The 24,863-nt window shown below is 38.3% G+C and overlaps 2 protein-coding genes and 1 non-coding gene across 3 annotated transcripts; 1 reads left to right on the top strand and 2 right to left on the bottom strand.

Moving 5' to 3' along the window:
* Positions 1–5,223: 5,223 nt before the first annotated feature.
* On the bottom strand, positions 5,224–21,405 carry LOC141441815 (uncharacterized). Its single transcript, XM_074106689.1, has 20 exons — positions 20,973–21,405; positions 20,699–20,880; positions 20,262–20,340; positions 19,812–20,042; positions 18,770–18,909; positions 17,733–17,859; positions 16,520–16,625; positions 15,560–15,676; positions 14,523–14,626; positions 13,256–13,372; positions 12,921–13,046; positions 12,217–12,324; positions 11,565–11,729; positions 9,572–9,667; positions 8,608–8,714; positions 7,784–7,931; positions 6,871–6,972; positions 6,499–6,630; positions 5,791–5,947; positions 5,224–5,440 (listed from the first exon to the last, which is right to left on the bottom strand). The coding sequence occupies exons 1-19, from the start codon at positions 21,126–21,128 to the stop codon at positions 5,798–5,800; spliced, it is 2,493 nt and encodes an 830-aa protein (XP_073962790.1). The 5' UTR covers positions 21,129–21,405; the 3' UTR covers positions 5,224–5,440; positions 5,791–5,797.
* Positions 8,344–8,414, bottom strand: TRNAG-GCC (transfer RNA glycine (anticodon GCC)). The gene has a single exon. It is a non-coding gene; the product is annotated as a tRNA-Gly (tRNA).
* Positions 21,406–21,894: 489 nt separating the features above from the next.
* LOC141441814 (peptidyl-prolyl cis-trans isomerase Fkbp12-like) lies at positions 21,895–23,550 on the top strand. The gene is made up of 3 exons (XM_074106688.1): positions 21,895–22,086; positions 22,172–22,332; positions 22,629–23,550. Exons 1-3 carry the CDS (start codon positions 22,050–22,052, stop codon positions 22,755–22,757), a joined length of 327 nt encoding a protein of 108 aa, XP_073962789.1. The 5' UTR covers positions 21,895–22,049; the 3' UTR covers positions 22,758–23,550.
* The last annotated feature ends 1,313 nt before the right edge of the window (positions 23,551–24,863 follow it).

Genomic DNA, 24,863 nt, shown 5'->3' with positions numbered 1-24,863 from the left:
CGGGTTCACCTTCAATCCAGTCAGGCCGTCTCGTCTGCCTGCCCTTGACACGACTTGGAATAACAGAGTAGACAAGCGAGTGGCTCAGAACTGCCTAAAACATATATCACTGCGCTACACATAGCTCCTTGTTCTGCTTGTTAGCTTATAGCGTCGCCTAGCGCCATCTAGTGAGGAAATATAGAAACTCCAACCTCCTGCATCGTGGCCTCGAAGTTTTACAACTTCTAACGCTCTTCCTCCGGACTTAAGCGTAACATCTACCTGGAGAGGAATCTCTCTATTATTTAGGACCTTTCTTCCTTCATATCGCTGCTGCGATAAGCAAAGCAATGTGGTAGCCACACACTGCTCTACCAAGCAACTCCTTCTTGCAGGTCATAACCAAAAAAGACAAAGAGAAAAAGCCATGACGAGTAGGTAACTTAGACACCTCCATCCATTTAGGCATCTTACCTCATTTCCTCACCACTTCCCATGACATTCTTCGAGTGTTTGGTATGATAAGCATCGGGAATAAATATAGTACCTATTTGCATCAATAGCGAATAGTAAATAACAATTAATTTTCCCAAACTTAAAATACAACAAACAAAAAAACTAACAAATTATTTAGGTACCGAAAAAAGTCCCCTTAGGCACGCCTGTCCTGTTCCAATGATGCTGGCAGCGTTCCCTCTAAAAATATTACAACAAACGAATATCAATGACTCTTATTAAACAACTCCATATACAAATTAAAAGATAAGCAATGGACTGCCTACCAGACCTTAATGTCAACAAGGTTGTTCCACAGGCTCCCATCGTCTTCTCATACCCTAGTATTATTTCGGATTGGCCTTGACTCAGCTAGACCGTCCTGTCTAACAGTTGGCCTTGACATAGCTTGAAATAACCGGAGGGGCAAGCGAGAGGCTCGTGTCAGAGAACTGGCTAAAACAGACGGTATGGTAAGCAAGTAACTTTAGCTCAAATATCTTAGTAGGTAATCGTTGTCTTAGGGAGGAAAACCTGTTTAGGAAAACCCTTTTTTACCGAAATCCAATTTTAAACATAGGGCCAGTAGACAAACTGCCAACTGCCGAATGCCCATACATTTCAATGAGGGCTATCGTTTTTTGTCTCACTAGATGGCGCACTGTTGCGTGAGGTTTTTAAGTATGGCTTTCAAAGTCTGTTATTACGGGCGTGAAAACTAAGTTTAGATTAAAATCATATTTAATACACTTTAAAACCGTACCATAAAAATATCGAGCATGCCACAGTGTTGCATAGTCCCCGTTTTATTCGGAAAAAAGGGAGGACAAAGGTTTCCGAAAGACAAAACTGTCTCAAAACACAGACATTCATTGCCCCGGAACGCATATTTGCCATAATTAATTTCAGATATTGCAAAATATTCACAAAATTATTCTAATTATAAATAAACCCGCGTAGCTCACCCAAAAACTATGAGATTTGACATTTCGGAGACCTCACGCTACACTAGCGCCTCTAGTGGCGAATTCACTCGCGATAGCCCTCATTGCAGTCAGAGTTGTGCCGACTGCAATCGAACTGCAACGAAAAATGTATGGGCAGTCGGCAGTTGCGGTTACGTTGGAGTTAGAATTAAGCCCGACTATACTGGCCCTTACGGAGACATGTTATTTTTGAAATGGAACGATTCTTGGATGGATTAAGCAGGTTTACTCCCTAAGTCGACATAATTACTCGTTATATTTGAGTATAAATGAGAAAATCAGAAGGTGCCTAGTGGTTTGATCTATCAAGTCGGACCTATCAAGTTTTTTGGAGTTTATGCACGAAATTACATTTGTAATATACCATGAGCTATCGAAAAATCATTTTCACAACCCCACGGTTTTAAAAGATCTATTCAACTCTACCCCACTGTATAAGGTTAGACGAGAAAAAAAAGCCACCCAAAAGTCTGTTTTTCAGATTTTTTTACCATTTTGTCAGCAAAGTTGCATGTAAGTATATCCGTGCAAAATTCCAGCTTTCTCGCACTGATAGTCTCTGAGTAAAACCGCGGACAGACCGACAGACAGACAAACAGACATAACGAAACTATAAGGGTTCTGATTTGCCAATTTAGCTACGGAATCCTGAAAATGTATGTATAGGCATAACTTCTGCACGAGACGGCACCAAATTGGATTATTTTTATTTTGTTGTTATTATTTAAATACGTTAAACAAAATAAAAAACCGGCCAAGAGCGTGTCGTACACGCCCAAAATAGGGTTCCGTAGCCATTACAAAAAAATTAAGTAATATTTTTCTAAGGATATCGTATTTTATACGGAATCTTCAAAGTTTAGGTGTATTTTATACCTTAGGCTGCTTTTTACTTATAAACTACTAATAATTCTCAAGCTAACTTATCCGTTATAGTTTTCCTTGAAAGTATGATATACTTACTACCATTCCTGATTTTTTTCAAATTCTTCCACCCACCGGTTTAGATTTAGAGGGGGGGGGGACGCTCGATTTTAATGAAAATTTACACTTTAAAGTTGAATATTTTGCAACCATATCACTGCATCGAAAAATCGTCTGAGCAAACCCCTATTGGTTTTAAAAGACCTATCCAACGATACCCCATACTATAGTTTTGGATTAGAAAAAAAAATCACCCCCACTTTATGGGAGGTACGGTTAAAATTTTTTTTTTAATTTTTTATAACACCAATTTGTCGGCATAGTTTACATATATATCCGTGCAAAATTACAGCTTTCTAGCATTGATAGTCCCTGAGCAAAGCCGCGGACGGACAGACAGACAGACAGACATGACGAAACTATAAGGGTTCCGTTTTTGCCATTTTGGCTACGGAACTCTAAAAACTCAAACGAGGGTAAAGCCGCAGGCAACAGCTAGTGTTTAAAAATAATAGAAGAATACTTGTTTATTCCCCCTTTCTATGCTGTCCGTACACAGACGGATCTATCCGTGATCTGAATACATGCCCAAAGTTCAAGGGCTGTTTCCGGCTCTATTTACACTTCACTACCTATTTTCAATTCTCTCTGAATTAAAAACCCCTTCCTGAATAACTTTGATGGCACAATCGGTTGATTTTATTTGGAATTCAGTAACGTTGAGAAGAAACCTGCGAGCAATTAAAAGAATAAGTTGTTGATGTACTAACAGTACTGAACTGCAGAATGTGCCTCATCTTTTTAACTCCCGACGCAAAAAGAGGGGTGGGGAGTTTTATAATTGATTGAATCAGGCGTTACTTTGCGGAGGTCCGTATCAATGAACTAAATGACGCCAATGTCTATTTATTAACCCGGTAGGTAAGAATAGAGTCGCCACGCTGATTCAAAGTACTTGACTTCTATTATACTCTACCATACTAGTAGGATACATATGTGTTTTATCTACTTCATTTAAATAGGTATAAATAGGAAACAACTAGGTTTTGGATACAAAGCAAAATGCACCGTCTTATTCATACAATAGTGCCATAAATACGGGCGTCCAAGCGTAATAAACTAACACAGCAGGGCTGTCAAATACGCGGCCGTATAAAGTTTGTGTCATATACTTTCCTAATATGTTTTGTACTTGGGGGACCGAGTTTCGCACCAGTTTAAGCTCGAAAACACGTTTTTCCAGAGAAAGACGAAGCAAAAATCAATTGTTCGTCCTAGAAAATCTTATGCATACCAAATTTTATCCAAATCGTTAGAATGGTGCCCGAGATCACCATAATAAATAAATAAATATACAAGAATTGCTCCTGTAAAGATGTAAAATAAGGATAGAATCCAGACATGAAAAAAGGGAATAATACTGAAATGTTCTCCAGCAAGAGTGCATGAACTAGCACAAAACCGTAAACAGTTTTTTGAGTATCTTAAATGCCATAATCGTTTGATTTCAATTAAATTGTTGGAAATATAGCTCTATCGTTACTATCGATGTAAAATATCATGTTATTTATAATAAATACAAGCTTTTGCCTGCGGCTTCGCTCGCGTGGAATTCGTATATCGCGCGCTGTTCCCTCGGGATCGGGAACTGTGTATTTTTCCGGGATAAAAAGTAGCCTATGTCACTCTCTGGCCCATAAACTATCTCTATGCCAAAAATCACGTCGATCCGCCGCTCCGTTTCGACGTGAAAGACGGACAAACATACAAACACACACACTTTCGCATTTATAATATTAGTATGGATATCATGATTTATATACGTACTAATACTGTTTGGTCACGATCTGTCATGGCGACAAAATATAAAGAGAACTGACGTTATTATAGGTTTGCGCTAGTGTTGTCCCCTACGCATATGCCGTATCTATAGGTACAGTCGCGAACAGGGATTGTTGAGCCACTTGCTACTGCTTGTTTGTAATTTAGCCGTGTAATGCTATTGGTTTATTAATAACAACGGAAAACTTTCAGACTAATTTTAACTAACAGCGTTAAGGTGTCCATCTTTTTGGACTCCACGCGTAACAGTCACCGTCAAACTTCACCTTGCCACTCCACAACCACACGTACAAGCCAGCTGCGTCTGCACGACATGTTTCATTTTTTATTAGTTACTTTAACGATGTCAAATAAACCCTAAACAGCCCTGGACCGGTTTATTCGTAGCCGCGAGTGAATTGTGCCTTTGCCGCCGCTCGAGTGGAAATTTTCCCGCTACTCGACTCAAACGACTTGCTACGTTCTGCAGCTCGTCAAATTGGTGCGTGAAAAATGAAGGAGTTGGGAGGTAATAGTATGTTACTGTTATTTTATTAGGCCGTAATAGGAATGGTTTTTGTGACGATTTATAAATTGGTTATCTATCTATCCTGTCATTCCCGGGGTCTCAAACTATCTTCATACCAAATTTCATTTAAATCGACTTAACAAACAGACAGACATACTTTCGCATTTATAATATTAGTAAGCAAGGGAAGTGTTGATATCAAATGTTGTTAGTATTTATTTATATATATTTAAAAAAAGGTCAGTTTAAAGAAATATAGTAGTCTACAAGAAGTGGGGCACAAATTAAGATATAAAACACAAGACTTTTTTGTTTTGGTGGCCAATCGGGGTCAATAGATACATCCTCGTGACAGACATACGAACAAATAGTGAAGCCGTGAGCGATAAAATCAAAATTATATAGTATAGTATAACCTACGTTAGTGTTATTGAGTAAAACGATTCAATGAAAGTCATTACATAATTTATTTATCACAATCATTAAAAAATAATCTATACAATAACCAATTAATGTCATTCACAATACAGCGCGTCATTATTCATACATTTATCTCATAACATCATATACTCAATATGAAAAGATTTCTTGTAAAAATATAGAAAAAAAACTATCACGAATTTGGAGAAATATAAGCAACGCACCAGTTATTTCAAATAGAAATAAATGCGGAATCTGCTCGTCCTTAATAGCGTCATCGTACCTGAAACGAAAAACCAATTGTATTATACAGGGTGATCCAGGAGACGTGAGCAGGGCCAAACCTACCGAATTTAAGGCTACTACATTATCGACAGATTAACTGTTTGTTTTTAAATGTCGAAAATAAAAAAGTATTATTTATTAAGTGCAATATGATTGTAAACGATCTGTTATCAATCACTGAGGGTACAGGGTTGGTGAGTTTACTGCAGCTTTTTATTATGTGACAAATCTATAAGTGTTCCACCTTGTAAACGCCACAATCGGCAAGGGCAAACGCCATAATGGGGGAGGCCTATGTTCAACAGTGGACGTCCTACGGCTGATATGATGGTGACGATGAATACAAACCTTGCCCTCAGGTGCTGTTGTTAGGCGAGGCGGCGGCGCTCTTGCTCATGAGCTTGGCCACCATTTCCTGCACTCGTTTCATCTCTTCTAGCTGCGTGCTCAGTTGATAAAGTCGGTTCTCTCGTTCCAGAATTGTCTTCTCTAGGTGTTTTATTGTCTGCGACACGATATTGGTTAATCAGGATAATAAAAAATAATTCATTTAATTTTATTCATTTATTTATTTTACGCCAAGCTCCAAAAACAGCTATTTAAACAATTCTAATTGAAGATCCGTAAGACACGTCTGTTAAATAAGGACGAGTTCACTTTCAGCAAGTTGGCACTGTGTATTATTTTGGTACATTAAGCTCTGTTTCCACCAATAATCAAAGTCAAAGTCAAAATATGTTTATTCAATTTAGGCACGCACGCACACACGTGGCAAGCACTTATGAATGTCAAAAAAAATCTACCACCGGTTCGGAAAAACCTCTGTTGAGAAGAATCCGGCAACAAACTCAAGGAGGTATATTTTAATTTGCGAGAACGAAGATTAAAAAAAAGAAAGAAAAAGGAAACCGATCTTTTGTTTCGAGTTCGAAACGACATTAGCAAACCAGTTTAAGGGTAGAAATTTACACATAAGAATGAAGAATAGTTAGGAAAGAGACGATATAGGACTGTGGGCGAACTCGCCTGAGCCAAAATAATGTTTCACCAACATACCATGTCTTTATGATCTATCTCTTTCCGCAGCGAGCGCTCGAGCGCGTTGGCTTCTTCCATCTCTTTCCGGTGCAGCTGCACGCGCTCCTCGAATTTGATCAACACCGTCGATAATTCGTTGTTTTTATTCGTCTGAATAAAATAAATAGTCATTAGAAGTAGTTAATCTTTCCGGAGCATCAAAAACATTGTTATTAAACTTATTAAACAAAAATGTCATATATTTGTTGCAAAAATGTGTTCAATAAAGCTGAAAAAACATTTCAAATAACAATAATCTGTTTGAATCGACGCAGAATTGCGTCTCTTGAAAAGTAACAAAACATTCAAATGAAAACGCAATATTTTAAGTAAATAACTTGAATACAATACCTCTTGCTCCAATAACTTCTGTACTGATTTGGTTTCCTGTTCCGCCTTTTTTAACTTATTTTCGAATTCCTTTTCCATGCCTTTCATTTCATTTTCTATTGTCTGTAAGGAAAACAAGAGTAACTTGAAAGTCAAGTGAAAAAAAACATTTCACCATATGTCATAGCACTTTTGCATGACCCCGGTGTCCTTACTCAACATGGGTACTGGCAGAATAGGGATGTTGACACCACCAATCAATTGACGTACTTTTTATGAGCTGTCAAAACACAATTCTTCCATAGAGTTTGGATGGAAATAGCAACTTATGACGTCACTTGTTCGCACACTCAATCAACTAACTATTTATTTATTTTAAAGCAACAAAAAATATAATTTTGCAGTTAATCGAAAATGAATCTGGTGTTCAGGGCTAAAATAAAGCGTTTTTTTACTGGAGTCGTGTCTTCGAATTACTTTTTAATGGTGTCAACATCCCTATACTAGCGCTGCGGCTCGCCGTAGCATTACGCTGAGCCAGCACCTATTTTTGCTTCATCACATGGCTCCTTGTTTTTATTAAGTATGTTTCTTATTGATTATACTTTTTTTTGTTTTGAATGTTAATTTTTGTATTCTCTTTTTTTGCCAAAGTCATGTTTTGTTTGTGAAAAATAAAGCTATATATGTATATAACAGTGGACGTCTTAAGTATTGATGTGCGAAACTTTCCAAAATTGCGGAATTTTTCATATAGGGAAATTTCGAAAACTTCTCTCAATTTTGTATGAGGATTAAAACTTTCAGGTTCAATTTTAAATTTACGAAAATTTCCAGAAATTTACGAGAACTTTTCCAACTTTTTGGAAACTTTCCGCAACTTGCACATCTGTAATCCTACGGCTGATATGATGATGAATAATAATTTACTCACATTGAGTTGATTCTTGAATTCATTCTGGAGATGTTCCTTCTGTTTTTCCTTGTCGTGCTTCTCCGCCACGACCTTGGCGCGGAACCCTCGCACGGCGACCTCCGCGTCGTCCAGCTGCTTGTGGAGATTCTCTATAGTCTTTTTATGCCTAAACATAAATAAGATTTGACGTAAAACCTGTCATTTTGGACAGCTGCAAAAATCAGTAACAAAAGGTATGGCAAGATCACTTATTATTACTTTTGTAAGTATTGCAAACCTCGGAGCGATATGGCTAATTTCAAAATCTATATTTGGTTGTGCTGTAACAGCTACCAAAGAAGATAGATAAATTTCAAGTTTCTAGGACAACCGGTAGTACTCTATGAGTTTATTTGTATGGAAAACCTATTTTAATAATAATAATAGAACCCTATAAATGCGAATATTTTTTTTCCATAATTTCATATTTAAAAATATTTACATGCTCGAAAAGATATATTATGTACAAATATACTTGATTATCATTTATTAAACACATCTATAAGAAATACCATTGGAAAAAAAACAACAAAAAGAGTTGCATCGGCCGGGAATCGAACCCGGGCCGCCCGCGTGGCAGGCGAGCATTCTACCACTGAACCACCGATGCTTACAACTAACACAGCGAAATATTGGTTTAACTGCAATGTGGGCTATTTTTAGAATGTTAGCACAACTGTGATATAACATACTACGCAAAATGAGATTTTACAAGTAAACTGAACTTAATTATAGTTTATCAGTAAATTACCTCGCGAATTATATGTTTCTTATATTAATAGTTTTTAAGATTATAAACTTACTTTTCATTTTGCATTTGCGTAGTGTACAAAACGTCTTGTTGGGACGAGTTTGTGGCCTGTAGGAGCGCTAGCGAATGTTGCAGGGACGCCATGTGCTCGCTCGCACCCTGCATAGCATAATTAAAATAACAGGCTGCCATTATGATTATGAAGGTAGTTTCTCAGTGCATTAACCTCTTCCAAACACCGATATGTTCCAAATTTAAAGCTAACTTTTAATATTTTTTATTTTAATCTGTATAATAAGAATTTGTAATCTTTGAAATAACAATTCTTTTGAATGCAGTTTTTTTTACTCATCACGGAAATCGCTTACCATCAGGCGATCCGTTTGCTCGTTTGCCCCTATTCCATAAAAAAAACATACGAGACGTTTAACACGCGAACAACGCAAACCGTACTTAAAATATCTCGTGTTCCATCCGCAAGGATTGGTGAGATAGCATACTGGGCCACTTACAGTGGCTAAACTGCCGTACGCTCGACCCGCAGTACAACCTTGTCTAAGTAAGTTATAACTTTACTTATGAAGCCATTAGCATTTACTGTGAAAAAGTTGAACTGCTGGACGAGAACAAGGCGTTTATATGGTAGCCAATAGCTTAGTAGTAAAAGTTAAGCTAAGTTAGCTTTTGGTGGCTCTATATGTATAACTACCCGCAGCTATTTTACCTACCATAATGCTATGGCATGTGTTGACAGCTTGATTTCCGATTATCTACTTAGTTAAAATTGACAATTCATCTTGGTCTTTTAATTTCTGCTCACGGCGGACCTGGGCGGGTGTAACGAAAATCGCTCATCCAATGGAATGATGACACATTTACAAAAACCCAAGTTTTATACTTTGAATTTACGGATTGATATCTTTTTCTTGTAAAATCGTCACAAAGTATTTATGTCAATATTCTGTTAGCTGGACGATATAATGTGTAAAAGGGTATCTTTTAGGGGTGAAAGGTACCTGTAACGCGACGGAATGAGAGTGCAACCTCTGTTCCAAGCACGTCATCTTGTATCCATACAGCTCCATCACACTTGACGTCGCGATGTCAGAAATCTGATGTGACAATGTGAAATAGACAATAGTATAGTTTTCTTTAGTTTAGAGATAAGTATTTAGTATTCAGTGCCTTGAAGATATATAATAGTAATAGTACATTGTCTTAAGGGCGGTAAGTGAGGAATTACGAACGAAATTCTATTAGAAGCCCGAATTTGAAGACTAGTAATTCCAATACCGCCCGTGCGACACAATGTTTTTCATCACATTTGCGAGTAAAAATGTATATTTGTGAAATAATAAATATTATTTTTACAAAAATTCTAATAGAATCGCGTTCGTAATCACTTACTTCCATTAAGACACAATCATTCATTCATTTATACACACACACACACACACACGCACGCACGCACGCACGCACGCACACACACACAATGTACTATTTGAGAACATTGCCCAGTAGGTTGAACACTACTATGAATTCATATAATGTTGCTGTATTACTATGAACCGCTAGAACGCTTAAATACACATTCAAGGCACTGAGCAAAGTATGGCAATTGGCGGAAGCTCGGAAAATATTGCCGGCGGTGTATGAAATAGTACATTCGTTTATACTATAGAAACATCAAATACCACGGAAATACCACGGCAACATTACGTAACGTGTAACCGTGCGCACTAATGCTACTTTGAGGAACTAGGATTGCATGATACTCGGAGTGGTTATAATTGTAAACATTATAATCATAACCACTTCGAATGTCCTGCGATCCTAGTACCTCAAAGTAGCAGTAGTGCGCACGGCCTGGTGATAACACTGCTTTTATCTATTCCGTCTATATAAATACAAATGATCTAGGTAGCAACCATTAAGATAAAACATAATTCGATAATGTGGCAATGAAGTTGATTACTGTGCATGTTAGTTAATAATAATTGTTTATTTTTATTCAACAGTTAGTGCAGGAAAATAAGACCGCCGTCCAAAGTTATGGAATCTATTCCAGCAAGATACCGATAGCACATCGACCGCTCGTTTCTCTTCGGCCTGTACCCTTAGTGTAAGTTTTCGGTTACAAAATAAGTCTCGATCGCGTTCGCGTTAAAATCTCAATTTGTATGGAAACACGAACAGCGCCTCTAGCGGAACGTTTGCGATGTTCGTGTTTCCATACAAATTGAGATTTTAACGCGAACGCGATCGAGACGTATTTTGTTACACTAAAGGGCACTGTGCCCTTAGTGTACGTTTTCAGTTACAAAATACGTCTAGATCGCGTTCGCGTTAAGATCTCAATTTGTATGGGAACACGAACAGCGCCTCTAGCGGAACGTTTGCGATGTTCGTGTTTCCATACAAATTGAGATTTTAACGCGAACGCGATCGAGACGTATTTTGTAACTGAAAACTTACACTAAGGGCACTGAAAACACCTGTAGGTAAACTGTCTTACCGAGTCAGTGCGTCTCAGAATTAGTTCTTTGCACACAAACAAACAACCGTAAACTTAATCATCTTACAAGTCCTGAGACTACCTCATTGCCCAGCAGCGCGTCTATCGTGAAGTAGCAAATTCTTTTGCCCCTGATTTCCCACCACATTTTATTTATTTTTATTGTTATGGCCCGCACGGGTGGTTTATGCACTGCCCACCACAAGATAGGTTAGGTTACTGAGTGTAAAATATCATAATATAATTCTTAACGTTTCTGTGTCCCTGGTAATCCCTAATCGCATAAGCTGTGTCTAATAAATTTCCTTAGCCCTAGTACCATGGTTTTTCCATCAACTTGCTAGCTCACTGCTCGCTCGAGACGAGTAATTTGGTCTCAGTACCAAGGTCTCAGGAATTGCAATACGATCAAGTTTCAGGAGTTTCATGTTTGCGCTGTACCTAGTTGTTTTTAGACAACATCTAAATTCTAACCGTTTCTGTATTCCTGGTACCTTGTTGTCCCTTAGCGCATCAGCTAGGTCCTTGACAAGCGCGTCCACTGCTTTCTCCTGCGCGGGCGCCAGCCGGGGCGCGTCCCAGCCCTCGCCCTCGCCGTCGGCCGGCGTGCGCGTCTGACTGCTGCTCTCTGGCACTGCGCTGAGACTCTCGCCGAACACCTAAACAGAAGCAGTAGTAGTAACTGATAGCGCGCGAGTTGAATGCAGTCGGGACCTGAGGTGAAGACCGGGAGCCTCTCCCCCCACTATCCATACGCCTCGCCTCGCCTCTATTTTTGGCGTATATGCTCCTTTAATGGTTCACGCCTCTGTTGCATAAAAAAAAACCACTGACGAAAGCAAATTTCGACGTTTTCACGATTTACTTAGTTATGTTCAGAATAGTGAACAAGAAAAAAATATTTTATGATATTAGGTTGGTCGTAGCTGCTATTCTACTGAACACGAAGATCTAATGGGTTAGATTAAGTTGAGTGGCAATGTTTTCTACAACCCCGAAATTGGCGGTAGAAACCGACTGCTAAGTGCGAATTTGATAGTTATGTATCTAACGTAGTCTAAAAATCTCTTGAATAGTCTGTTCGTATCTATCATGAACATGCCGTTTCCTTTAACTCTCCCAGTCTATGGAATAAAATGCAAATACCTCTTCCATTTGGTCCGTCGGGAAGCAGTGGTGTTTGATCAACTGTAGGACCTCTTTCCGGCGCGCGCCGTTCGTGCTCGACAGACCTGCGCATAGACTCTTGCGAACCTGCAGTAGAATATAACAAAATTATAGATTGTTCGGGTCAAAACTTGCTAAAAAACTGCTAGGTACAGGCTAGGTTCATTATTACAATAACAAAAAATAGAGGATTGTACAGTAAAGCATAAAACGAGCTATTTTACACGAGAAGTTAATATAGCCACCTGAGCCGGTAGGACGAGTGTGGATAGACTCGACGAGGGGAAAATAGGTTTAATGCTAGAGTTTTACACTGCTTTTCACTTCGATTGAGAGGAAATTAAATAACAACAGTGGCAACGATAGAAACGTTTTTGTTTGTGGCTGTTGACACCTGATTTGATTAGAGACGAGATTGCACTAGAGCATAAAAACTATTTTAAAGTGAGCATTTTACGACATGCTTTTCGTACAATTTGAGATTGGAAATTAAATAGATGGCTGATTAAGAACGTGTGTGCTGAGAGAGATTAAACATCTTATATTTAGCTTTAAGCATTATAATCTGCGGTCCAGCATAAAACGAACTACGCATGAGCATAGTGAAAAAAACTTATTAAAAATGACTTTTACGTACAATGTTGCAATGAATATGGCTTGAAAATACTAGGGTCTCATATTACCTGGTGGTGTGCTAGGAATCTCTTTAGCGCCGCGTCCCACAGCTGCGAGAGCGAGGCTAAGGTAAGAGCTGTTCTACAGGCAACAATGGCCGCCTGTTGGGCTTGCTCTAAGCCTACTGGGCCATTCTGAAAAAAAAATGTTATACCATCATAATCATATCAGCCGTAGCACGTCCACCTTGTATTATCATGTTATCTTTCTCATTTGGATCTTCAAAACGAAGAATACCGACAAGTCCCTAGCGACATTAACATTCTGGTTGTACTATATAAAAGTGGAAACATATTTTACGACAAATATTATTTTTTCGTGTTGTTAAGCTTTAGTATCTTACTTGTGAAGTATACAGCAACACGCTGTAAAGTGTATCCTCGTAGGAGTCGGGAGTGACGTTCTGCAAAACGCGCTCCTGCGTCGAACCAGTCTCACACAGCGCTCCCACAACTTGCAACTGAAAACATATAACATATATATATCTTACATCTGATCATGAGTCTAACATCTGGTAGCAGGGTGAATGGTAGTTTTGCTCTGAAGATAAGCTCTGGTTAAGTTCGAAACGTCAGAGTCGTGTGGTGGTGGTGATATATGGGTTTGTGAGATTTGTGCGAGTTCTTACAGGGTATAGGCGGAGGAACTGCATGACCACACATTTATTGCATAAACATAGCTATCATAATGTCGCGGGTGAGCAAAGTGATTGTTTTAGTTCACTTATATATCTTACTTTAACCCTTAATAAGGCAGAGGCGATTTAGCGACCACTTGCATTGAGTTGGAAACTGAACCTTATTGCTTTCATGATACGTCACAATTTCCATTGTAATTATTGAAAATAAGACTAGCTTTAAAATTATTACATACCTATGTATTCGATAGCTGCTTTTGATTCTGTGGTAGTAAAGCAAAGTACGGGTTTTGAACTTGCAATTACAGTTATACATGCAAATGTGTATGCAAGCGATCAAGATTTTCGGGTGCTTGGCCGGGATCTCCGGTGGTTTAGTTGGTAGGTCACCTTGGGCGCGTTTGTTAATGATAAACATAAGCTAGAGCAAAGTGCGTCGTCTTTAGCTGGTATTCTGTCAGCGAGCATGTTTAATTAAATGTCAAGCCACTGCAAACTATAGTGACGATGTATCATATCTACAACTGAATTGCTCCGTGAAGTAAGTACGATCAGTAATTAATTTAATGCAGAAATTATGAAATTATCATCAATCTAACGTTTCCCACATTAAAACTAAGATTTTTAAAAACGAAAATGTTTTCGGGTGCGCCTAACGGAACTTGAACCCGCGTCTCTTGACTATAAGCGCCGAGTATGCTAACAACTGGGCCATATCACCCCCAACCAGCTCATCCGAAAACAATAATCAAGCGATTACCTCAATAGAAGGGTATGGTGCTATATACGACAGTCATAGTAAATCACGACTCATGCGTTTCCAATTGCATTGGAAAGACGTAAGAAAAGAACCGTAAATCGGTTCACTAATTTCTAACCAAAACACTTTTTTTACAGTATACCATTTGTGGAGCAAAACATAAAAAAAAATGTTTGGTGAAATGGAAGGATGCTTCTTGGATCATAAAATTACCCATTGCAAGCCCGCTTTGCCCGGCTCCAGGGCAGGCGGCACCAGCAGCCCCGTCAGACCGTCTCCGATCATCACTATCAGCTCTTGAGGCAGCTGGCCCTCCTCTGGAACCAATATAATAAAGCTTAAAGGATCGACCACACTAAACTCTCTAAACGCAGTGCCTACCCTAAGTAATCCACGCCTGTGGTAGTCCCTGAGGAAAGCCGCGGACGGACGGACAGACAGATAGACAGACATGGCGAAACTATAACGTGTGTTTATGCAGCTCCTCCGCGTCTGTCTGATAGCATGGTGATTGGTTGTGCTGTTCGATGATGAACTCTTGCGTCAGCTTGTGAATGTCGTGATAGTGGGTTTGTGGGATGTGTGTTCTTAGAGCGTGGAGGCGAAAGAGCTGCATGAACACACATCTAATTTTGATGTATAGACGTAACTATCGTTAGGTCGCGGGTAAGCAAAGTTATTATTTATAGTTCATTGATATGTCATGAACCACAGTCATGAACCAATAGAATCGTTTCATTAACTTATCCTCGCTCAACACAGCTCCGGTGGCAACAGCTCACCTCAATTTATATTAGTGATCCATCAGTTGTGAGTGGTAAAAAAAACCGGCCAAGTGCGAGTCGGACTCGCGCACCGAGGGTTCCGTACAAATACTTTTATTATATGATGTACCTAACTAAAAATGTATGCTTTTCGCAATTTTTCCTTTATCTGTGCTATAAGACGGTGCTTCGTACCAAATTTTAAGATTCTGAGTTCACGGGAAGTACCCTGTAGGTTCTGATTCCTTTGAGTGTCGAACATTTGCAGCATAAACGGCTGTATCTTTTGATTGCGTTGGCTTAGAAGTTTGATTTTTTCACAGCTCTAAGTGACCCTAGACTTGAGTATTTGATATGAATTTCAACTTGATACCTCCACGCGTTCCCGAGAAAAAGGATCTTAACAGACAGACAGATGGACAACAAAAGTTATCCTATAAGGGTTCCGTTTTTTTCCTTTTGAGGTACGGAACCCTAAAAAATTACCTTTATATTGTAGTACAACAGCCGCGAACAGCTCCAGCGACTCGGGCAGACAGAGACGGTGCGCTATCAGACAGAGACAAAGCATCTGGCAATGGTACTTGCGCAACGCGTAGAGATCTGAAAAATAAAGTAATATTAAAAATATATATATTAAATCGTCGGGGATAGTGCAAATTCGCTTAGCTTATCATTAGGTAAATACCGCGTATCTACACTCAGTCGCTGTAAGCGCCAGATGGTGGAGCGCTTTCCAGTTCCCAGTGCAAATGATGGCACCTTTACAAAGGTGTGGAAGCAGTGTAGACAATCTCGCTCTACTTGATCAAAGGCAAGAGATAGCGCTGTCTGCACTACGGTTTTAACCTCATATTTGTTGAAAAAAAAGAAAAATACTGGCTATACGTGGATTTGCACTATACCCAATGAAATTACTTTTAATATGCGCGGAGAATCAAAATAAGTGATAAAGCCAAAAAAATTGCCAAACTTAAGTGGCTGTGGGTAAGGCTCATTGCACGAAAAACTGGAGGCCGATGGGGCCATTCTCTTGATTGGCGACTACGTCCCGGAAAACATAGCAGGGTGGGCCCTCCACAAGCTCCTAACCTGGTGAAAATGGCACTGCAGGTCATTGTGTACAGTCAAGAGCAAAGATATCGACACGGCCAAAGTTGCAAAAATATGTATACACGGCCTTAATGTTAAGTGCATAAAGTCGTGTATACATATTTTTGTAACTTTGGCCGTGTCGATATCTTTGCCCTTGACTGTACGTAACGTACACACCACCATCAATATTTGACACAATAAAGCGTGCATAACAATCTAATAGCACTCTATTTCAAGAACGGAAGGACGTGTCACATTTTCGCACGCTCCGCTGTGGCAGATATTAACTCAGGTGACTATACCTGCCTATTGGTTTTAATCACAATTTTAATAGCTTATTTATTGACTTACCTAAACTAATAAGGACTGTGAGAAACTTGAACGCGTTCTGGACACAAGCGGTAACTTGCTCCGGCTCCATGGACTCGCCTGGCGCGTGACAGAACTCCATCAAATTCTAAAACAAAAGATGCCTATAACGAGATATGAAATCACATGGGCTCTTGTACACGAGTCAGCTGTCAAAACGGCAGCTTTCAGTGATATTGCACCAACTAAAGGTTGCATACTGAAGATGTACGCTAGTACATGAATGAAATTATTACTTGCTAGTAGTTTCCGTCACTTCCATACAAATGTATTGACATTACACATTATACAGTCAAGAAACTGTACCGTATCAGGATGTACCGTTTCACAATCAGTATCATGATGACATTGATGACTTATTTGGAGGTATGGAATGTCGACATATTTGCAGCAACAAGATTCCATCCCGATATGTCAAATAAATAATTTCTTACTATGCAGTGTGAGACTATCATCGTCATCAGATCAGCCATAGGACGTCTACAGTTGGACATAGGCCTCCCCCAATACCGCCGGTTCGATTGAGAAGCGGCCTGTATCCGCCGTGAGCCTTCGCTTTTAACCAAGTCATCTGTCCATCTCTTAGGGTGGGCGTTCTATGCGCTTGCGCATGATCCGCGTGCGGTATGAAACTATAATGGCAATATATAGAACAAATCCCGCCCATTCAATATCGTTGTTACATGGCTCATCATCATAGTAGGTGATCGACATAGCTCAGAGAATTAGCAAGTTGAAGTGGCAGCAGGCTGGTCATATCTGTCGAAGAACCGACAACCGCTGGAGTAAACAAGTTCTTTAGTGGAGACCGCGTCTTGGCAAACGTAGCGTGGGACGCCCTCCGGCCAGGTGGAGTGACGCTCTGAGAAAAGCTGCTGGTAGAAGCTGGATGCGTCTAGCCGAGGACAGGGCGCAATGGCGCTCTTTGGGGGAGGCCTATATCCATCAGTGGACTGCTATAAGCTGATGATGATGTTACATGGCTCTCATTCTAAAGTGAAAGTAACTGCCTTGTCTGTCTGTCCTGTCATCTCTTCACACTTAACAAATCTAGATGAAATTTGGTATGGACATAGTTGGATTTTCATATGGCATAGCATAGGATAGTATTGTTTCGGAAAATTGCACGGTTCCCTCGGTAAACGAATTCTTCGCAGACAGAGTCGCGGGCACCAGCTAGTTTCTAATATCTTACCTTCAAAGCGTCCTTAAGACCAGTAGTGAAGTTAGGGTAGGCCGTCACTAAATTCCGCAAGTTACTGTCGTCGCAAAGATCTTTCATGAAGGTGTATGCGTGTAACAGCTGCGTCGCATCTTTGTCGCTGAAATAAGAAAGCAAATTGGTAAACCGATTGAATTAAGCACAATATTTTATAACTTATTTATTTATTTATAAACCAATGAAAAAGAAAATTTACAGCATTGCAGTTTTAATACAAAACAATATCACATTCTTTATTAAACACAATAAAGCTGTCCAATGAGTTTACAAAAAAGGCAAATAGCAGGACAAACAATTCCAGCCAGACAACCATTTTAAATACTAAAAAACAAAAAAAATATCTCTTACCTAGCTACTTCGCAACCACACGTGTAAGACAGCTTCGTTTGTATGACACATATACAGTTGCCAACAAGGATTCTTGAGCCACTTGCCACTGTTCATAATTTGGCCGTGTAATGCTATTCCGGTTTATTAATAACAATATTTACTACAAGTATGTATAACTAGGCTAAAATATGAACATTGGCGAATGGCTCGACAATCCCGGTACGCGATGGTACGTCATTTGTTTTGTTTAGGAACCATTCCCACACAGTGCAAGCTCACTGTAGCTTTGAAAATGAAGGAGTTTGAAACAAGTTCACATATTGTTTGTTGCCAGTGATGACGAATGGATTTGAGGTGTAGACCTTTACTGCTGGCGTTTTGGCAATGCTCAAAGTCACGCAATGCCATATGGAGAGAGCTATTCTTTTTGTGATAGAATTTGCAATACGGAAATTCGTTGCAGAACTAGTCACTGACATAGTTCGAAGAGCAGATAACTATTGAGAGGAAAGGTTTTCGAGAGGCAAACAGGCAGTCTCATGGTGGACATCTAGGTAGACACCCTAGTTGCGGGGAAGTTATCGTTCATTGTGACCTTAGAGGGGTTTCCGCCTTTATGCGACAGTAGGCGTCCAGCTGATGAAGTGATGTCAATGAATCTGTGGTAGCTGCGTACTCACACAGTGGCCTTGCTGAAGGTCCGCATGGCGCAGGTGAGATAGCTGTTGACATCGGCCTGCCGCATGGCGCCCGCGCCGCGCGTCGCCGCCGACAAACACAGCAGCAGGCGACACACATCCACGCCGCCGTAACCGCCATCCTGTATAAATACTGTCAAAGGTGACCTTCATTGCTCATAAATGCTGGAAGGCTCGTACATTTGTATCCTTTTTATGCCTTTTTCCATATCACAGTCCTACAAAGCTTGTATTTTTTTTTATATTCGACTGGATGGCAAACGAGCAAGTGGGTCTCCTGATGGTAAGAGATTACCACCGCCCATAGACACCTGCAACACGAGGGGGATAGCAGATGCGTTGCCAACCTAGAGGCCTAAGATGGGATACCTCAAGTGCCAATAATTTCACCGGTTGTCTTACTCTCCATGCTGAAACACAACAGTGCAAGCACTGCTATTTCACGGCAGGATTAGCGAGCAAGATGGTGATAGCAATCCGGGCGGACCTTGCACAAGGGCCTACCACCTGCAAAACTTGTATTCAAGTCTGATTTGTTTATTTAATATAGTACTATGCACACAAATGTTTAATCAAGAAAAAATAAAGTCCCAACTGACCAACAGATATACCTTAATAAGCTGACTTCTGCATAGAGGTTTCATTCATTAATTTTGTTATTTAGGATATTATTAGAATCAGAGATGAACATTATTTCAATAAGATTTTATCTGATTGATTATTTGAATAACAATAACTCACAATCTATTTACACTGTAAATAAATCATTTGACTACATTTCAAAATTGATGAATGATTTATTTGTTATTTTAAACTCAAACTCTTTATTGCATTAAATGTTGTGATGAAGATCTTAAAAAGTATGTAGGTCCAACATTTACCCTGTTAGGGCACAGCAATATACAAAGCAATATAATTGTGATTTAGGATTATATTTAAGGTTTTTTGGTTATTCCTTACAAATAAACAACACAAATAATATACTCAGCAGTACAAAGTTTAAGCAGCACATAAATGACTGTACCTTTAAACTAATAAGATGTACAACAAAATTCTTAGTGTCCACAGCTCTCATCAAAGCATACACCGCAGGCAGGTTGCCGTAGCAGACATTAACCAAGACGGTGAGGGATCTGTGACCTATTAACTGCATCTGCTGATCTGTGAACGGCTGAATTATCCATTCCGTCAACTGCTTCATCAGGTTGGCCAGGTATGACTCTTGCCAGCTTATTTTGATGCCATAAGAGATTTCCTGAAATATATTTTCGAGTAATTTAGTCCACAATAGTTCAAAAAACAATTTTTTTGAACAAATTAAATATTCATTTACACTTAAAATAGTTTGCTAATGGCATAGGGAACTGAAACATAATATTAATTTTCTTTTTCCATTCATAATGATTTGACTCTTGAGGAAAAGTAAGAAAATCAATGAGTCCCAAGCAATATTAACATTCTGGTTGCACTGTACCTGCATTACTGATAAAAGTCTGATTTTTTTATCATTGGACATAGAATTTGATAACAGTCGAGTCAGTATTGGCATAAATCTGGAATACAAACAATAGAAAACAGTTAATATTAGTAAATGGTTAAGTTCTTAGTTAAAAAAAATATCAAATATACTGAATTGTAGTCCTACTAATTCTACTAATATAATAAAGGCAAAAGTTTGTGAGTATGTGTGTGTTTGTTTGTTGCTACTTCACGCTGAAACGGTTGGACAGGTTTGGTTGAAATTTTGTGTATAGTTAGATGTGTAGAATAACACATAAGCTACTTTTTGTGCTGGCCTTCTCACAGGAGAGGGAATTAATCTTAAAATCACAAGGGCTAGTCTATGGAATACGCATGCGAAGACGCGGGTAAAGTGTGATGCTGCATAAACTTCTTGCATTCAGCACTTACTTGTAAGTATGTGTGAGAGCGTGCTTTGCACTGGGTTCTATACAGGCGCGTGACAAGACCGCTACGCCAGACCAATGTGGGCCACGAACGTCACACATCACACGCCATAGTGAACTGAAGAACGCACACACTTCTGATCTCCCAGGAGAAAATATGGACAAGTCACATGCTGATGCAATCAGCTGAAATAAGAAAAAATTGGTAAACGGGTAATGTACTAGTAAACCTTCTGCCATAACAGCCCCATGTTGAATAAAACTGGCATCACACTTACACCCAAGTATCTGTTCATTAAATTGGCAGAAGATTCACTGTGTGTGGCTTCAAAGTCACGCGCAGCATTTACAAAAGCCTTCAAATTAGCAAATTTTCCTGCATCGACGGAATGACTGCTGCTACTACTGTTTTCTGAATTGTCCACTTCCATCATCGCATACAGAATATAATTCGTACACTCCCTAAACAAATGCTGTGCAACAAGTATAATAAAACTACAACATTTGATCTGATTCTAAATATTTACAAAAAGGCTACTGTCAGAAAATTAAAATCGTATTCCGTTTGAAAGTTTCAATTTCAACTGTTTCGTTTCCGTTTCGACATTGGTGGGTGGCCATCTTGTATGTTTATGAAATGCGCCAATGTGATTGGTGTTTAGAATTGTTTTTGACTATTTTATTTAACGTGAACCTAACTAAAAGACTATTTTGCACGATGTGTAGCTTCGGTGTTGCCATTACAAATATTTGACTGAATGAGTAAAGGATTTATCCAAATCCAATGGTACAGCCCACGTACAGCCTATAAAAGGAGTACGGTGAGTCCTAGTCACAGAGTACCTTTTTTATAGTGCAGTATCGTAAGTAAGTATTTTTACTGCTTTATGGTGTGCAATAAAGAATATTTGTATTGTATTGTATTGTATTGTATCGACAAAAGAAAAAGCAGGTATACTTGCCAGCGAAATAAATCAAGCTGAAGAATCTTCCTGCCGCCTCACTGACCTATTGAAAAACACAAATTGCTTCGTTCCTCTCTACAAATATATCAAAAATACAATTGGAAAATTATAGCAAAATAAGTGAATTCAAGTGATCAAAAACAAAGACTTCTAAAATAAAGACTTGGCTTAAAGGTCTCGTTACCAAGCCACAATCTCCAAAAAAAAAAACACGTCAATCCCAATACTAAAATGAATATGAATATAAAGTTGTCAAACTTGTCAACAAACTAAATTGTTTCATTCGTTCGTTCATTCATTCATTTTACGTTGTTACTGACCCGACTATTTTCCTGAGACAATATTTAAAATAATTTGCGAACTTTGTTCTACCAAATAATTTTATTCACAATGGGTGTTGACGTTCAGACTATTTCTCCAGGAAACGGTGCGTACGGTTATATTTTCTTTAGCATAACCTCTATGTGTTTGGTGAAGTTTATTTACATTCCTTATAAAATTGTGTTTTTCAGGCACAACATACCCAAAGCCGGGTCAAACTGTGGTCGTACATTACACAGGCACGCTGGAAAACGGAAAGAAGTTTGACTCTTCAAGAGATCGTGGACAGCCTTTTAAGTTTACACTTGGTAAAGGGGATGTTATTAAAGGATGGGATCAAGGTTTAACTAAGGTAAGTTCTTTATGAACCTAAGATATGTATATTTACCTTCTAATTATCATGGAATCTTCATTAATGTCTTCTCAGTCCAGGTAACTTTTAGTCTGATACAAAAAAAACTATCTTCATTATTTAAATTTTAGCTCAGCTTACGCATTTTTTTTTTCCAACTTCTAAACATACCTACTCAATCAGTAAAATATATCAAATCAAATAAGTTGTGATCTTTATGTTTCTTTAATCATAAAACAAAATTGTGTTCTCTGGCAGAATAAGTTTAAAAAACATTGTTTTTTTTTTGTTTACAGCTGTCAGTAGGGGAAAGAGCAACACTAAAATGTTCCCCCGACTTTGCTTATGGTCCCCGAGGGCACCCTGGAGTCATCCCACCAAATGCTACCTTAATTTTTGATGTGGAGCTACTTCACATAGAATAGAATTTAGGACTTATATTATTATAATTTATGTTGCCATTTTTGTGGGGGTTATTACTACTCCATTCAATGTGAATACTCTGACGGACAATTTGCACCAAATAAATAACAAACATTGGCGACTCGTGGCATAGAGGTAGCATTTGACATTTTTGAAAGACTAGTGATGTGACAATGTTTTTCTGTATGAGTGGAGCAAAAGAAACCCATTCGAAAAACTATTTTCAATCATTGAATATATGACATTCGTGACATTTGTTAAATTTTTTTAGAAGTTATCTTAAATATTTAAGAAAATACACTGTGTAAGAAAATAATCTTTTGACTTCGACTGATGTGATGGGTAAAAGCAGCATTATTCTGTAATGTTGCAGCATATTTTTGCTGATGTTCTCTTTGATTTCATTTTTTTTATTTTGTAATAAGATATATACTTGTAGTTTTAGTTTGTCTCATCACTAGTCGCCATCACCAACTTGCCACGAGTCGCCAATGTATATTTATTAGTTACTAGTAGTTACTTAGCCTTGCAGTGAATATTTTTAAGTTTCATTAGGAGGTGGTAGCATGAAATATACTGGAGGATAACATTAGCAATGCAAACTTATTTACTGCTGGTTAAGCAGCAAATAAATTTAAAATAAAGTATTTGTCGGTAGTCAGAGTACTCATATTTGAAATTTATTTATATTACCTTTAGCAGCTTAAACAGTATTTTGTCTTGGTGTGCGACTTATTGTTACTATGTATGTATACTGTATTCAATGTTTATCGCAAGTTAAATTTGTTAAAAGTATTGTATATGTTTGTTTTATATTTTATAGTTAAGCTTTTACGGCAATCAGGCAATTGCTAATGAGAGTAATGAATGGTAACCGAAATTAAGATTAAGCTCTCTTACAAAAACAAAATTAGAACACCAAAAAATTACAGACAAATGCAAAATGTAGTAAATGATCAATTACCTATCTATTGTATGAAGCACATTAAAAGCGCTATTGCTAGTTAAAAACCACTATTATTCGTAATTTTTGGAATTTAGTTAGGTTAAAGCTAAGCACTGGAATTATGCAGAATAGGAACTCTTTGTGGTGCTCCGTCAATTGATTCTCATTTACTATTTTTTTGTTATAATTATTTCCTACATTAAAATGGCAGAACCATTTTTTCCATTAAGTAATTTTTCAATCATAAATTTACTGTATTTTGTGATTGACTCCATAGCCATTGGCTAAGTCAATTGTTTATACTTGTATTTGTGAAATTGTATTCTTGCATAATGTGTCAGTTAGTATGGTAGTTATTGAATAAACAGGACATTTACAAAAATGTGTTCCATGATAGACTATATTTCTGTGCTATGTTCATAGTAAATTATGGGTGAATTTACCCAGTTGATATTAAGAAACCAAATGAACAAATCCAAAGCAAGCATTAGTGGTGTCTGTAAATAAGACTGCCAGATCAAAATACATAATAAGTAACAGTTCAATTAAATGGTGCTTGGCGGAAAAATTTCACAAATGAAAATAGTAATTGTCTTGAGAACACATTGGGAAATTTTGCTAGGTTTGATCCCAGCCTCAGAATTCCTTGCCTGGGTTTTTTCTCACTTTACTCTTGACTACTTTCTAGAAAAATCGACCAACTTTTGGTAGAGGGTATTACTGACCAATTGCTTCAACATCATTGTTTCTTGCCTGAGTACTAACTTGTTAGTACTATGAAATTAAGGAATCAACTCGCTTTAGCAGTGTTCAGAACTATTATGACTTTGGGGCCTTCTAGAAAAGAACAGACTGGAGTTGCTAATTCTCATGGGTCATGGTGACCCTTACCATCCATAAAATGTTAGCTCATTAAAGATAGATTTAGATTAGTTAATTTATAACTGAATTATCAACTCTCCTAACCCAGGTTTAACAAAATAATTTAATTCTTAACTTTTGCAAGTTTCTACTGCCATAAAAAATAAAGTGTCAGCAAAGTAAAGTGTGAAAAAATATATGCAGTTTACGCACAAATTCATGTAAATCAATAGCCTTCATAAGCTAAATAGATATTATGAACACAAGACCTTAGATTGTCATTTATAAACTTTTAGACATT

This window comes from Choristoneura fumiferana, chromosome 24 (genome assembly GCF_025370935.1).
Source record: "Choristoneura fumiferana chromosome 24, NRCan_CFum_1, whole genome shotgun sequence".
Taxonomy (NCBI): Eukaryota; Metazoa; Arthropoda; class Insecta; order Lepidoptera; family Tortricidae; genus Choristoneura; species Choristoneura fumiferana.
This window is presented reverse-complemented; position numbering and strand designations above follow the sequence as displayed.